This window comes from Camelus ferus, chromosome 13 (genome assembly GCF_009834535.1).
Source record: "Camelus ferus isolate YT-003-E chromosome 13, BCGSAC_Cfer_1.0, whole genome shotgun sequence".
NCBI lineage: Eukaryota > Metazoa > Chordata > Mammalia > Artiodactyla > Camelidae > Camelus > Camelus ferus.
Window position 1 is genome coordinate 22,958,648 of NC_045708.1, and position 15,639 is coordinate 22,974,286.

At 55.5% G+C, this 15,639-nt stretch overlaps 2 protein-coding genes across 6 annotated transcripts; one reads left to right on the top strand and one right to left on the bottom strand.

The window, feature by feature from the left end:
- Positions 1-218: 218 nt before the first annotated feature.
- Positions 219-7,645, top strand: HPCA (hippocalcin). Its single transcript, XM_032495847.1, has 4 exons — positions 219-258; positions 2,671-3,069; positions 7,320-7,425; positions 7,548-7,645. Exons 2-4 carry the CDS (start codon positions 2,692-2,694, stop codon positions 7,643-7,645), a joined length of 582 nt encoding a protein of 193 aa, XP_032351738.1. The 5' UTR covers positions 219-258; positions 2,671-2,691.
- Positions 7,646-8,088: 443 nt separating this feature from the next.
- On the bottom strand, positions 8,089-14,644 carry TMEM54 (transmembrane protein 54). Of its 5 annotated transcripts, none has more exons than XM_032495845.1 (6): positions 14,482-14,644; positions 11,962-12,155; positions 9,744-9,803; positions 9,397-9,585; positions 9,137-9,271; positions 8,089-8,808 (listed from the first exon to the last, which is right to left on the bottom strand). In XM_032495845.1, the coding sequence occupies exons 1-6, from the start codon at positions 14,495-14,497 to the stop codon at positions 8,692-8,694; spliced, it is 711 nt and encodes a 236-aa protein (XP_032351736.1). In that variant the 5' UTR covers positions 14,498-14,644; the 3' UTR covers positions 8,089-8,691. The 5 variants fall into 5 exon arrangements, with proteins under 5 accessions (XP_032351736.1, XP_032351737.1, XP_032351735.1 ...); XM_032495846.1 differs by having other exon boundaries at positions 9,397-9,486; positions 14,431-14,644; XM_032495844.1 differs by having other exon boundaries at positions 8,089-8,760; positions 14,431-14,644.
- Positions 14,645-15,639: the final 995 nt, after the last annotated feature.

A 15,639-nucleotide genomic window follows, 5' to 3' on the forward strand; every position in this document is an offset into this window, starting at 1 on the left:
CGGGGAAGTGAGGGCTTCCCCTTCCCTCTCCTGGGCAGGGGCGGAGGCGGAGCCTAGCGCGTCTCCCCGCATCCCCAGGGCTGGAGGGAAAAGGGAGGAATGGGGACCCCCCCAAAGGAGGGGCTCCGGGGCGAACGCTGCGGGGCGTCTCCCTCTCAGTCCCGCCCCCCGCCCCCCGCCCGCCCTCCGGCCGCCTCTGCCGCCGCGCGCCGCAGCAGCGCCGCCTTCCCTGCGCAGTCGGTGTCTCCGCGTCGCTGGGTGAGTGGGGGCCCCTCGACCGGGGCTGGGGGTTGTAAGGAGGGGGCATCCTGGAGATAGGGGGCCACGTCCAGGGCTCCCCAACCCCGCCGCTCCCGTGCCTCTCGGGAATCCTCCCTCTGGGGGCGTAGGTAGTGGGGGCTCCCAGGGGAAACACGGCGCTCTCCAGGGTCCTGACCGCCGAGTGGCCAGTCCGGGTAGCCGCGCTTCGGCCGCCTCGGAGCGCCCCCTCTAGGAGGGGCCACGCGCCCGGCGCTCTCTGAGTGCTGAAAGAATTGAGGCGGGGGCCAGGGCGAGAGCTGGGGAGGGGCTTGGAGAGAATTTCCGAGGCGGGTTTCTTAGATCGAGCTTAGGTCCTTCCCATCTGGGGGACTGGGGGGTCTTTGCCGAGACAGCAGAATCTTCTACCTCCCTGGTTTCCAAGTCTTTCAATTGGGGAGGGGGGCAGCTCTGAGGGTGCCAGGGAGGAAGGGGCACTGGAAGACCTCTCCTGCCCGGAATGTCTCTCTGCCCCCGCCCAGATGACCCAGTTCCTCGGACCTTGAGGAGGGGACTAAGGGACACACTCTGCTGCCTTGGCCCCAGGCGTTTCTCAGTCCCCTCCCACACACTTGTTCAGTGGGTCCTCAGCCTGGGGCAGAAGAGGCTGATTTAGAAAGGAGGGCCACTAACTTACAGAAAAATGCATGTGACACACTGCTGAGGACACACACAGGTCCCCCAAATGGCCACACAGGCACAACCCCCTCACACTGTGATGGGTGCGTACCTAATCACATACACATATATGTACATGCACAGATATGGATTGAAACACACAGGGAGAAAAATGCAATTGGAAACCAGCGACACACAAGCATACATGAGCACATGCACTCACACAGGCTCACCCACATGTACACAGAGCTTAGTGCACACACAAGGAACCCCCACCCCCACCCCGCTCTGTCTCACAGCCCCAAGCTAGGGGGCGATTCACCTGCACACACTCCTGCGTCCCTGCCCAGAACTGCCTGGCTGTCTCCTCTCCAATGCTTCCCCCTCAGCCCTCCAGTCTAACCTCCTGCACTGAGGAGACCTTTCTGGACTAGATGAAGGGTAAGTGTTGGGGGAGGGTTGACTGGCTAGGGGGTCTCCCTGGAAGAGGGCACACTTGGAGGTCTGAGAAGGGCTGCAGCTCCCTCTCCTGGCACCTGGTAGCATCCCTGGGTAAAGAAAGAAAAGTGGCAAGGGTCCCTGAGGGTCTCACATGTAGCTGGCTATGTGAAAAGTGTCGACATGAGAGCTGGCTTGTGATGGCATGTGTGAGACATGTGGGGTCATGGGTTGGTTATCTTGATGCATAGGGTATTGGAGTTGTGCGTGCTTGGTGCCATACCAGTACGTGTGAGTTGTGGAGCAGAGAGAATGTTGTCATGTGTGGACGCATGCTGACCCTGGGTGGGTGTGTGCTGGTGTGTGAGTGACATGGGACCTAGTGTGTGGATGTGGTGAGCTGTGTAGCATAATATGTATCAATATATATTCATTTGCTTATTGTGCATGAATCTTGAGGCATCTGGATACATGTAAATCGTTTTTATTTATTTTAACACTCAGGTAGCACTTATATGTCTGGCATCTTTCTAAGTGCTTCACATGTATTAACTAATTTAATCCCCACAACAATAATGAAGTAGATACCATTACCCTCACTTTACAGATGAGGCAGACAGAGTTTAAGGAATTTGCCCAAGGTCACACAGCTGATAAGAAGCAGAGCTGGCAACCAAACCCAGGTGGTCTGGCTCTGGTGCCCAGACTAACACTTACCTTATGCTGTCCCTTGTCAGGCCCATGTGTGTGGGAGGGCAAACAGGTCAATGTCTGGGCTGCAGGTGTATTTTATGTGAGCAGGCTTGTGTGAGGCAGTGAGGGGGCAGTGGGTAGGAGGGAGGAGAACCAGAGGGCTTTTCTGTACTTCTCTGGGCAACTCTGGGAGTCAGCCCTGTCGCTCCATAGCTCTGTGTCCTGAACCAGGTCACCTCACTTCCCTGAGCCTGCCTTCTCATCTGTAAAATGGCCTAATCCCCAGGCTTCACTTCGTGAGGGTGAAACAGTGTACACCTGTGAGGGCTCAGTGGCTGGTGCTGAGAAGGGCCTCAGTAAAGGTGAACTCCCTTCTCTGCCTCTGTTTCCAGGTCTGTTCCCTGGGGAGTAGAAGGTCAGGGGAAGTGGTGTGAAGCTCACACAGAGGCAGGGTGCCAGGGTGTGTGCAAGCTGTGACCTTGGTCCAGCTCCTGTCTCTCACTGGGTCAAGAGAGAGGCTGGGGTGGCTGGTGACTGATGCCTGGGAGTCCTCCTGGAGTGGGATCAAGGAGCCAGGAGGATCTGACCACTCCTCTTTGTCCTTTGACCCCCTTGGGGACCCAGGTAGGACTTGGCTTGGCTGCCATGGGCAAGCAGAACAGCAAGCTGCGGCCAGAGATGCTGCAAGACCTGCGGGAGAACACGGAGTTCTCGGAGCTGGAGCTGCAGGAGTGGTACAAGGGCTTCCTCAAGGACTGCCCCACGGGCATCCTCAACGTGGATGAGTTCAAGAAGATCTACGCCAACTTCTTCCCCTACGGTGATGCCTCCAAGTTCGCCGAGCATGTCTTCCGCACTTTCGACACCAACAGCGATGGCACCATCGACTTCCGGGAGTTCATCATCGCACTGAGCGTGACCTCACGTGGCCGCCTGGAGCAGAAGCTCATGTGGGCCTTCAGCATGTACGACCTGGACGGCAACGGCTACATCAGCCGCGAGGAGATGCTGGAGATCGTGCAGGTGGGTCCCTCAGAATGCCAGGCCCAGGGCCCAGCAGCTTGTACCCACCGTCCCTCTTCATCCTCTCGACAGTCCTCATGGGTAGGTAGTGGCAGGTGCTACTTTTACCACCCATTAAAAAAAGTCTTTAATAGGAAGTAATTTCCTACTTTAAAATAAATTGAGAAAACTTCTCTATACCCTTTACCCAGCTTCACCAATTAATATTTCACCACATTTGCTTTATAATGATAAGTGTGTGTGCGTGTGTGTAATGTTTTGTTGTTGTTCTGCACATGACTCTCTACCCCTGAATATATCAGGATAGATTTCCTAAGAACAGGGACATTCTCTTATGTAACTCATAATATGATTATCAAAGTCAGGACATTTAACATAGAAACAATGCTATTATCTAACTTACAGACCATATTCCAATTCTGCCAACTGTCTCAATAATGTTCTTTATAGCATTTTTTGTCCTAGTCCGAGATCACGCACTGCATTTAGTCATCATATCTCTTTAGGCCGCTTTAATCTGTAACAGTTCCTCAGCCTTTCTTTGTGTTTCAAGACTTGACATTTCTGCAGAGTACAGGCAGTTATGTTTCATTGATCCTCATTTACTCAGAAACAAATGCTCAGAGAGGTAAAGACATTTGCTTGAGGCCACCCAGCCTGTGAATGGGCCACCTGGCTCCACCGCCCACATTCCATCTGAGTACCCAGCCACCTTCCAACTAACTGAGAGCAGACTAAGAGCCTAGTACTGAGTGAGATGTGTATACCCATGAACTGAGTGCATCCTTACAACCCCATGAGGCTCAGAGAGGTGAAGTAGCTTGCCCAAGATCACACAGCATCTAAGTGGAGTCAAGTTCAAGTTGGCCACCACTCAATACTGCCTCTTGAAAGGGGTCTGACTTCCAGTTCTGAAGCTGGCTTCTACTCTCAGATTGCTCATCTGTAAAATGGGGATGGTGAGGCTGATCTCATGGGGAGATTTGAGGACCCGATATGAATGTCCTTTCTCAGTACAAATTTAAATAAGACCATATTAGCTTTACCTCAAAAAACTTCCAGAGGTGCCCCCTCCCCTCAGCAGCATTGAGGTCCATCAGGGCTCTGAATCTATTTTATCTATCCAGTTCCTTGTTCACTTTTTTCCTGAGCCTCTGTTTCTTCGCCTGTAAAGTGAAGATGTTAACCCCCTGCTTCCAAGGCTACTGTGGATATGAAGCAGGACAGGGATTCCAGCAGACGGCCCGGAATATAATTGATATTCAGTAAACATTAGTGATTGTCAGTTATTATTTTTCCCTCCGCACATTCTCTGCTCTAGCCAGAATGGCCTTTTCCATGTCCTCGGAATGTGCCCTGAGTAATCTTGCTGCACCATTTTGCACACGCTCTTGCTTCCTTTCCTTCTGCCTCTCTGAATCCTTTCCCCTCTGGTTCCTCAGGTCTGCTGACTGCTCCCCCTCCCAACTCATCCAGCCCCTAGTGGACTCTTAACTTTGGTTTCTGGGTCTGCTCTCTCCAGCTAGAGTAGAATGGGCTGTCTTGGGATGTGGTGCCCTCCCTACGACTGTCACTAGTGGGAAAGTCTTAAAGTTTGTCAACGACTCCCATGGGCCAGGCATTAACTGTTGATGGATAGTGGGGAGTTCTGGGGGTACTGGTGGAAGGGTGGAGGTAGCCAGGATGGTGGACGATCATTCAGGGATTGGGCAGCAGCTGGATACCAACCAATCTGAAGGAAGTTCATATTTTACCATTTAGTGTGGTTGCACTGGTGTATACTGGTAAACCTCACCCTTGCTGGGAGTGCCAAGCCCAGGGCACTGGTCTAGCCAGCTCCATTCTTTGGGCATCCTCGGGAACCCTTCCTGGCTGGCCTCTGCTATCTAGACCCTGATTTCCTTCATGGCAGTCCAGCAGCCCCAGACGGTAGGTGCAGACAGAACTCTGCAAACCCAAGTGACTGATTAATTACAAGTCAGCTCCAGTGAAACAATGAGTGAGTAGCAATTCCAGACAATTAATTAGGAGGCCCAGGAGAAGGGTTGTCACAAGAGGAGCAGTCACTCTCTAAGTTACTCACTCAGTCCTTCTCAGGATGCAGCCCTGTGTCAGGGGGCGGGCACACTGGAAGGGAAGAGACTGCACCTCGGCCTTTTGGGGCTCCCACTCTGCTAGGAGAGAAAAGTGTCCAGACCACACGGACCAGCTCGGAGACAGGGGTGTAAAGGTGACAGCTGGGAGTCCAGGGCACTGAAGGGCAGGGAAGATCTGAGGATGTGGTGGATGAGTAATGATTATAATTTGAGCTGTTGTTTACTTACTGTAGCCAACTACACACATTATCTCATTTAATACTCCAGACAATCCTAATGAGAGAGAGAGATCATTACTCCCATTTTACAGATGAGGAAACTGAGGTTAAGTAGTTGTCCAAGGCTACAGAGCAAGTAAGTAGTGGTACCAGGATGCCACTCCTGGTCCACCTTACTTCAAAGCCCCCGCTTTGAGGAGCCATCAGCACTCCATAAGCATCTATCCAGCAGCCAAGAGGGAGTGGATTCTAATCCAGTCTCTGTCATCAATTCCTTTTCTGAGCCTTGATGTCTTATCTGGAAGATGGAGATCTTGATACCTGCTCTTCATGGCTGTTGTGAGATTGAGAATAATGTATGTAAAGTAACTCCTACATAGTGCCTGTAAATGGTAGCTAGTGTTATAGTTCCAGGCAGAGGCTATATGCTGGGAAAGGCCCAGGGGTGTTTGGTTGTGGTAGAATCACCTACCAGGGGAGGCCTGATGAGACATCACAGGGACCAGAGTGTGAAGTGCCTTGAAAGCCCAGGGCCAAATGTTTGGATTCAGTAACAGAGGGCAGTGGGAGGTGCCAATCGCTTTTAAACAGGGGAGTCCCTGCCAAATGCCAGGCACTGTGCTAAATTCTGGGGATATGGGCACTAGCTAGACATCTGTGGCCCTTATCTGTTTGCTGGGGCGAGGAGCAATCCTACAAAGGCACAATTACTTCCAGAGGTGTCCCCAAAGGAGGCTCTGGGGTAGCACATGGGCCCTGACCCAGCCGGGATCAGAGAAGACTTCCCCAAGAAAGCTCTGTGTAAGCCCAGCCCCAAGGAGGAGTGGGAGGCAGCAGAAGGAGCGTGGGGCAGCATCCAGAAGGAGATGGGTGCACAGCGGGCCTGAAGGGAGGCCTGTGTATGATGGGAATGAGGGGGCGTCCCCTGGGCGGGGGACATGGCGGTGGAGACTGTGTTTGGAAAGAGATTTCAGAGGCAGCGTGGGGACAGGTCCGGGGGAGAGAGGCCAGAGGAGACCACTGTGGAGGCCGAAGCCGGATGTGGGGCTAGGGAAGTTTATAGGATGGGAGAAGGAAAGCTTCTTGGAGGAGGCGTCAGTAGCAGAATGCTGGCAGATTGAGGGGACTGGTCTGGTTCTTGAACTCCGGGGTGCCGGGACCCAGCCCACAGACCAAGCCCTAAGTTCTCTGTGTATATTTACCGCAAAAACCCCTCCTACGAGGCGCCTCAGAGCTCCTGTATCTGGAGGCTGCAGTCTTGGGCCCAGCAGAGTCCAGGTTGTCTCCGCCCCCGGCAGATGCTTATACACGTTTATATGCATAATGTCCCTCGCCCCGGTGGACCCAGCTGCCTCCGGCCCTCCAGCCCTCAGGTCTGCTCTGCGCCCCCTGCCGGTCACAGTGGCATCGCAGCCCAGTGCCACCCTCTCCGCCCAGCGCCCCCCGTGGGCCATCCAGCTCGGGCCGCCCGGAGCCCCAGAGTTTCTGAGAAGCAGCTCTTCTAATCTGGTAGTTACCCCGAAACCTGAGACCCCGGGCACAAGCTCCTAGGCCCGGCGTTCCTGACCCTTCGCCATCTGGGCCCCGATGGCTTCCAACCATGTCTCCTGATCCTCTGCATTCAGCCACCCCCAAATTCTCTGAGCCTACTCGGAGCTTCCCGCTTCGGGGCCTTTGTACATGCAGATCCCTCTGCCAGCAATTCGTTTCCCACCGAAAGTTCCAAGGGAATTTGTTCAGGGCTCTCTCCAACAGCCCTCTCTTCTGGGAAGCCTTCCCAGTTACTCCTTCCAGAGCCCCTCCAGTGCCCCACGCCCCTGTCACCCCCTCTAGCCTCATCTTGCCCGTCAGCGCACCTGGCGGCATTTTAGAAAGTTGGGGGTGGAAGGCTCAGGCAGGCTCCGCTCACTCACTGCCTTCCCTTCCCACCCCCCAGGCCATTTACAAGATGGTTTCGTCCGTGATGAAGATGCCGGAGGATGAGTCGACCCCAGAAAAAAGGACTGAGAAGATCTTCCGCCAGATGGACACAAATAACGACGGTGAGGACGCAGGGGCGGGGCGGGGCGGGGCGGGAGCCACTCCCCCTTCCTCTCCTGCGGCTCTGCTCTGCCTCCCCTTGCTTTGCTGCTGCCTTCTCTCTCACTGCTCCCCTCTCCCGCAGGCAAGCTGTCGCTGGAGGAGTTCATCCGCGGGGCCAAAAGCGACCCGTCCATCGTGCGTCTGCTGCAGTGCGACCCCAGCAGCGCCTCCCAGTTCTGAGCGAGAGGAGCCAGGTTTCCCCTCCCCGCCTTCACTGGCCCTCTCCCAGCACTCAGCTTCCTCGCCTTTGTGTCTATCCAGGCTGGGGGTCAGATTGCCACCCCCCCAGGGTCTGCACTCTGCGGGGCATATGGAGAAAGCAACCCTGAAGGCCCCCCACGGCCCAAGCCAGCAAGTGGCTAGCACCCTCCCAATCCAAGAGGCAATATCTCCCTTCGGCAATGATGGAGGCACATGCTCTGGTTTGGTCTGTCCCTCAGAGTCAGCCCTCCCTTACCTAAACCTCAGAACTTCAGCCATCCCTCCCCTCCACGCCCTGCCCCTGTCCCCAACACACACACAGTCATGAGGCCAAGCTTCCCTCCCTCAACCAGGGGAAATTTCCCCTACCTCCACCCCGACCCCTGCAGACAGCCTGGGTGGAGCTGGGAATCATACCCAGGTAAGGAGCCTGTCTTTATTTGGAGGGGAGAGAAAGATTCCAGAGGTGTGGGGGGTTGGAGGAAAAACCTTCCTTGCGCTGTCCTTCCCTGCAGGAGGGCCTCAACCCTTCCTGCTCCAGCCCTTGTTGGCCTGGAGGCCATGATGCAAAAGGAAAATCTCCTGATTCCAGACCGCCCCCTACCGTGGGTCCCATGCACCCCTGCTTGTATCTCAGCACTTGGATGAAAACAAACCCACTGACCCCTCTGTGAATCTTGCCTCTTCAGCCACACACACAGGCCCACAGACAGATGGGCAGACACACCTAGAGCCTCACCCACAGTGTCTTGTGTAGGAAAGAAGCACAGGCCCCCCCCGGCCGAGCCCTCTCCCCAGCTGCATGCATCCATGTGGAGCATCTCTGTTCTTTTTAATAACTTCAGAATAAAGTCTTGTTTCAGTGCAGTGAGCTGGGTGGCTGGGCAAGGGAGTTGAAAGCCCCACCCAGGTCCTGGAGTGGCCATTGAGCCTTCTTGGCTGGCTCCAGGAATCCTGGCCTGATCACAGTGCAGACTTGGTTGCAGGGCCCCGGTGGCCAGGGTGCCCGGGTGAGGCATCAGCTGTCAGAGGGTCAGTGGCTCAGAGCTGGTGTAACTCAGCAGGTCTCGGTCCTCCACGGGCTCCGGGCTCTCCTGCATTGGCAGAGACACAGGAGGCTGCCAGGCCTGCTGGGACTGGGTCTGGGACACCCAGAAATAAGGAGGAGGGAGCAATGGTAGGATCTCTGGGGCAAAGGGACATCACTACTCCCCATTGTGCAAGAGCCAGGCCATACCCTTCGAGTGCCCCCAATTCCAGCCCAGCTACCCTTCTTCCCCAAGACTCAGCCTGGGACTTGGGAGAGCCGGGTGTCAGCTGTATGACTTAGCTGGGAGATATGACCTCTCTGAGGTCCCGAGGAGAAAACTATTGACCCAGTTCTCAAAGTGAAGGCCCTGTACAGAGGAATATGTGCAGGGGTTCCCAGGAAATATGGGAAGTCAGGACTTGGGGGGTGGCAGGCCTTACCAAGTGGTGGTTGCTTTTCCCCAACCAGGGCCTCAGTTTCAGCAGCTGGTGGGCGAGCTGGGCGCAGCGCACAGCAAATACACTCTCTGCCATGCAGAACAGTAACGAGATGCCCCAGAGGCACAGGCTGGAGCTCTGTGAGGGGACAGGGGGCAGAGATGGCTGCCTAGGGTTGGGGACTAGAGTGCGGGACTCCAAGAACCCCTCCCACCTCTGATGAGCACCTGGGCATCCCCCCTACCCCCGGCCTAGGCACTCACGTAAATACGCGTGGGGTCGAAGGGACAGTCGGGCGCCAGTGCCAGTAGTTCGGGGCTCCCAAAAGTGCAGGCGGCCAGCAGTGCCCGTCCCTGGGTGGCAAAGGTCACGGCGATCGTGGCCAAGAGGCCAAGAGCACAGGTCAGACAGAGAAGGGCACAGGCCACGCTCGAGCTCAACACTGTCCAGCGCTGGATGGAGGAGGCCACTGGTCAGTGGACATCAGGCTTGGCCCCATGGGTGGATCTGGCCCCCCGAGGGGGTCAGCATCATCCCCTCCAAGCAGGCCAGGCCCTTGGGTGGCTGCTGCCCCCACCCCTACAGCCCCATCCCAGGAGGTGCTACATACCAGGGGCACGCTGGGGAGGTAGCGTGACAGCACGATGACTGCAATGCCTGAGGTGATGACCTGTGGAGGAGGCGAAAGTCAGCCCTGACCCTGCTGCTGGAGGAGAGTAGGCGGGGTGGTGGTGGTGGTGGTGGTGGTCAAGGCCACTCTCCAATAAAGATTTCACCAATGCCAACTCCAGTCCTCCAAACCCCTACCCTCTGCTTAGCTGTGGCCGAGTTACCTCCATCTGCACGGAGGCACTGCCTCTTCATGGTTCAGACCTGAAGTAACGTTTCTAAACACAACTGCTTCCTGCCTACAACCTTCCATGACTCCCTACTGCCTGCAGCTGTGTGTCTCAAACAGGGACCTGTGTATCCCAGGGCCGCAGGGCCATGTCACAGGATATATGACACATCTCCCTGGAGTGGAAAAGATCTTGGAAGAAACTAAATAACTGACAAGGAACTAAAAACAAAATTGTTATTGGAAAACAAACCAGGACACCTTATGGCATAGAATTCAAAATCCCTGGGAAAATTTTAAATTATTACTCACAGTGACCTGGCCCTAGTCCTGTGAGTTTCTCAACTCCACCCTGGGCCAGTCTTCTCCCTCACTGCCCTGGATATGGACAACCACACAGAGCCTGCCCTTGATGCTACCTACACAGTGCCCTCTCAGGAATGCCCTTCCTGTTCCTCTTTACCTGCTCGGGTTCTTCCCACTGTGGGCCTCCCTAAGCACCCCAGTCCCAAGAGATGGGCCCACCCCACTGTCTGGCCCAGCAGCTGCCCTCTAGATCTGTTGGGCTCCACTCAGCCAGGCCTCCTCCTTCAGTTCCCTCACTGTACCAGGCATGGGCTGGACCCGTGGGAGGTAGGTGAGATGATGTGGGGTCCAGCAATGCTTTTAATCCACTGTGCAGCCACAGGTGAGTGCCTCAAACTCTCTGGGGTAAGCCCCACTCAGCAAGATGAGCTCAAGGAAAGGACACTGGTGTCAGTCAGAGATTGTTTCAAATGCATCTTGGCTTCTTTGTATCAGCAGGAGGTTGGGTGAATCCGAGTCTAGGTGTCCCCCTCTGTAAAATGGGGCAATAATGGCCCCATGTTGGGATTAACTGAGGAAGTAAGGACACAGCTGAAGTTGTCCAGCTCAGAGCCCATCCCTGGTGGACCCCCTAACCCCGAACTCACTGCCTTCCCTGCTTTCCTCACAAGGCTGGTGAGAATAACAAACAATGATAATAGTAACTTCAGGGGACACCGCACACATCTGCACAGCCCAGCTCTGTCCCACCAGCCAGGGCTCTCCTACTTGCTGGGGCCTGTGATCCTCACTCACCCAACCATGGGATCAGCAGGCTGTCTGAGCTTCATTTTGCAGGGAAGGGAACAGGCTTAGAGAAAGAAATAAGTCCCTCAGCCAGAAGGTGGCAGGGATGGGACTCAGACACTGATGTGTGGATGCTCCCCAAAGCCTGCGGCCACCTCTGCTGAGTGGGAAAGGGCTTTATGAACTTGAGAATACCAGGCCCCTTCAATCGTGTATTCATCAAACAGGTACTGACATCTGGTCATGACCATGGCTACCATCTATTGAGCATTTACTATTGACCAGGCCTAATGCTAAGCTCCTGCCAAACTGGTTTTTTTTTGGTCTCCAGAACAAACCTTATCCACTTCCACGTCCACACCTCTGCCAGTCTCTGTATTCGAAATGCCATCCCAGGCCCCTCTTCTACCTGCTGGCCCCAGCATAACTCATACCTGGGCTATGGTCATTGCAGCCTATCGGTGAACTCTTATTCATCCATCAATATCCACCTCAGGGCCTCCACCTCTGTGAACCCTCCCAAGCTGAGCTGATGTTCCTTTCTTCTGTCTAATGGTGCCTTGACTATTTCCCTATTGTAATAATAATCCTAACTCACAGCAGTGAGTGCAAACCAGGCACCAGGCACTGTGCTAAGCACTTTATGTGAATGATCTCAATCAGTACTCATCAGGACCCTCTGAGATGGACACTACTACCATCCCCATCTTATAGATGAGGAAGCTGAGGCAAAGAGAGTGTGAGTGACTTGTGAAGTTGATAAGTGGCAGGGTTAGTAAGGGGTTAGTGCTCAGGGCTCTTTGCCTGCCCACCCCAGGTTTTGGAAGGGGCCTCATCAAAGACCTTCCCAGCTCCCTCCATCCCCCTCCCCCAAGTCATCCTCCCAGCCTGGCCATACCAGGATGGCGGAAGTGACAGAGAGGATGTCGACCATGCAGTACTGCAGAGCCACAGCATCGTGGGGGGCAGCCACGTAGCGCAGCACGGTGCCATGGAGTAGAGCTGCCACGATGAAGCTCACGTGGCCCAGCACCACCAGCACCAGCCCCGTCTTCATCAGCACCTTCCGGAAGTCCCCCACACTCAGGCCATCTGTAAGGGACAGCCATGTCAGGGCCATAGGTGGGGCTCATTCTGCCAGACAGAGGAGGAAAGTGAGGCCCTGGCAGGGGTGATGGACATTTGGTTCTAAATCTATTTCTGGGTGACTTGGGGCCAGTAACTTGTCTTCTCTGAGCCTCAGTTTCCTCATCAGGAAAAGGGGTTCACAGTGATTTCATGAGAGTCCTTGGAACACTAAGGTTGGAAAAGCACACAAATGGGACTTAATAAAGGGTAGCAGTCCTTGTTAAAGTGTTCAAGGTCATGAGCAGCAGGGCCAGGATTGGAATCCAGGTCTCTAGCTCTAGATCCATGATCCTTCCATTAAGCTTCCCATCCACTGATTATTGCATCTATGTACTTGTTATACCAGTGTTCACTGAGTACCTGCTCCATGCCAGGCCCTGAATTACCATACAGAGCTTGACAGGCACTGTCTAGGCCCTAAGGAGCCCCTCATTCACTGGGCAGGGATCAGGTCCTGCTCAGGATTCAGTTTGGGGATAGAGCCTGGCACACAGTAGATACTCAACTCACAATTGCTGAACTGACTCAGGGCAGGAAACTCAAGCTTCTGAGCCTCCCTTTCCCCATCTGTAAAACAGGAAGAATAATCCTTGTCTCCCAGCAGGGAAAGAGGATCCCATGAGGAGGGGATGGGAAAGTGGGGCACACCCTAGGGGTGCTGGGAAAAGCAAGCTCTGGGTGCAGGGGCCTGAGCAGGGACAAGGTAAGCAGGGGAAGCCAGGGTTAAAAGAACATCAGGGACTCAGATGCAGATTCCCTCTGAGTGTCCAAGTGGCTGCTCAGCCCCTATCTATACATCCCCAGGAATTGGGAGCCCTCCTCCCAGCTGTTCCAGATCTGTTCTCTGGGTCCTGGCTCTGCCCTGACACACACCACGCTGGCCCCCTAGGCACACAGGCCCCCTCACTCTAGCCAGCTCTGTGAGACTGGAAGTCTGGCCTCGCCCCTAGAACTAAATATCCCCTCTTCTTCCTTTAGCTGTTCCTTGTGGTACCTGTGAGTCCCTTCCTAGACGTTAGTGTCCCCAACTTTGGCAGAAAGTGTTGGGTCATATTTCATATATGGGAGTTCTGCAGCAGAGAGAAAGAAAGAAGAAATCCCTAGATTGGATGTTCTTGGGGGCCCTGTGCCAAGAGGAGGTCCTCAGGGAGGGATGGGAATACTCAGTCACAGCGTGTCTGTGTGATCTTGCACCAGCCTCCCTCCTTTCTGGGCCCCAGATTCCCCACGTGTAAAATAGGAAGGGGTTGGTCTAGCTGGGTCTCTGGGATCCCTGGAACCTGCAGGACCCCAGGAGCTGCAGCAGGTGGAGGAGAAGCAAAGGGCACACCACAGGCAGTGTGGAGCTGGAATGGCGTCATAAAGATTAACTTCTGGCCAAACAGGAAGGGGCATGGCAGCTTCGTCCCAGGGGCCTGACCCACCTTACCCCATCCACCCACCTACCTGGGAGCCCAGATAGCACCCCGCTCAGGGCTGGGCTCATGAACAACAGCATCTCGGGATCGAGACTTGGTCCAATGGAGGTACAGCGCCAGCGTGGGGCTGTCCCTGGAGCACTGGACAGAGTCACAGGACAGTCCTTGGCTTCTCTGTTTTTATGTGACCATTTACGGAGTACTTAGCAATGTGGCTGGCACAATGGTAAACACTTACTCTTAGGAGCTAACTTCATTGGCACCATCATCCTAGGAGGTGGTGCTACCCTCACCACTTTACAGATGAGGAAACTGAGGCTCACAAGGTCTCTTGGCTACAGAGTGGAGACGCTCCAGGTCTGTCTGTTGCCTAAGAGCAGCATCACTGTGACCAGGAAGCGAGGGGAAGGGGACACATCAGTCCCACTCCTCTGTCTGGATCCTGTTTGCCAATGGCCTTTCCCACCCGGCCTGGTTTGAGGGAGTGGAGGGTATGGAGGTGGGAGCCCTTTACAAGTCGAGGGAGCTAATGGCAGGCAGCCTCTACCTCAGTACTCCCTGGGCTCTGAATCCCCCTCCCTCTGCCCTCCCTTCTGAGCAAGGTGCGGGCGGCTCTCCTCCCACCTGGGGTCCCTCCTCTGCAAGAAAAAGTGGGGACGGGGGAGGAGCCTAAGTGCTCCTTCATATCGAGAAGATACCAGCAGCCCTCCTCCCTCCAGCTCAGTGCTGGGGAAACTGAGGCCCAGAGTGGAAAGTGGCCCGCAGAGAAGGCAGCCTGGCCCCCGGGGTTCCGGGCTCCTACTACAGTGCTCCGCCCCTACCAGAGGGTCTGGGGCGGGTTCGGAAGTCCCGGGCTGTCCTCCGCGGCTCACCCCGGCGCAGGCACATCTCGGCCTCAGCGCGACGTTTCCGCGTCTCCGTGGCGGCTTCAGCGGGGCTCCAGAAGCCGCGGGGGGCCGGGCAGCTCCCTTTCCATCCTGGTCCGCCGCCGCCGCCGCGGGCTCTGGAGAGCCCGCGCCGCGCCCACTTCCCGCCTCCAACCCTGGGTTCCCGGCGCCCGGCCGGCCTCCCTTCCCGTCACCACTCGGGCGGCCCAGCCCCGGGAGGGCCCTGGCGGCTCGTTTGCATCCCGGGCCGGTCTGACCGGCTGGGCAGCTCTTCCTGGCCCGCCCAGCTGAGTCAAAGTGCTGGCCCCACCCACCCGCGTCCGCCTAAGATGCCGGCCGGGCCGGCCAACCCGCCTCCCCCACTCTCAGCCCTGCTCCTCCAGTGATGCCCATTTTACAGATGGAAAGTGAGGCCTATAGGAGTCTCGATCGTCCGGGCTAGGGAGTGAGATGGGGACCGGATGCACGTTAGCTGTGATTGTCCTCACCTGATGGGCAACTGGACAGGAAAACCCCAGGGTGAAGGTTGGGAATCACTTCTTTCTAGAGGATGGGGAGGAGTAGCAGTGGGTGGTGAATGAGCACTGGGGGACAAGGGTCTGTCCTCTGCTTGATGTATGACCTCAGGCAAATCACCTCTCCTCCCTGCCCTGGCCTGGAGGTCATCTGTCCCCCACACTGAGCAAGGCATGTGTGCCCGCAGGGGTGTGTGTGTCAGGGTAGGAGTCGGGTGGCTTTGGGGGTTAGGAGGGCTCTGTTCCTTTATCAGGAAACCAAGGGTAATAATTCCTGTCTCCTAAGGTCGTGGTGAGACAAAATGAGATATAAAAATCAGATAAGAAAAAGCATTGAAAACCCTCTAGAGAGTCTTCAAAGACAAAGAGCACATAATAGGAACCTTACTACTCCTGGCTGTTGGTTACCGTGGCCCTTTAAGTGCCAGGATGACCCGAGTCCTACTTTGTCTCATCCTCAGCATCTAGAATAAGACTCACCCAAGAGCGTCCAGACAGAAGTGGTGGAGTAAGTGGGTCTTGGTGGCCACGTTCTCCAGTGTGGCTAGGCTGTGGCTGCCTGCCCAGGCTCTCTTGGCCCCCAGAGCAGTCCTTCAGGGGGCACTTATGTGATATCTGGGCATCATCA

Excerpts from the sequence above, each read along its gene's own strand:
- HPCA (XM_032495847.1), top strand. The coding sequence starts at position 2,692 with ATGGGCAAGCAGAACAGCAAGCTGCGGCCAGAGATGCTGCAAGACCTG. Across the intron at positions 3,070-7,319 it reads AGATGCTGGAGATCGTGCAG|GCCATTTACAAGATGGTTTC; the intron begins GTGGGTCCCTCA and ends CCCACCCCCCAG. Across the intron at positions 7,426-7,547 it reads GATGGACACAAATAACGACG|GCAAGCTGTCGCTGGAGGAG; the intron begins GTGAGGACGCAG and ends CCTCTCCCGCAG.
- TMEM54 (XM_032495841.1), bottom strand. The coding sequence starts at position 14,497 with ATGTGCCTGCGCCGGGGTGAGCCGCGGAGGACAGCCCGGGACTTCCGA. Across the intron at positions 12,156-14,430 it reads AACCCGCCCCAGACCCTCTG|ATGGCCTGAGTGTGGGGGAC; the intron begins GTAGGGGCGGAG and ends TGTCCCTTACAG. Across the intron at positions 9,804-11,961 it reads CTGTCACTTCCGCCATCCTG|GTCATCACCTCAGGCATTGC; the intron begins GTATGGCCAGGC and ends CCTCCTCCACAG.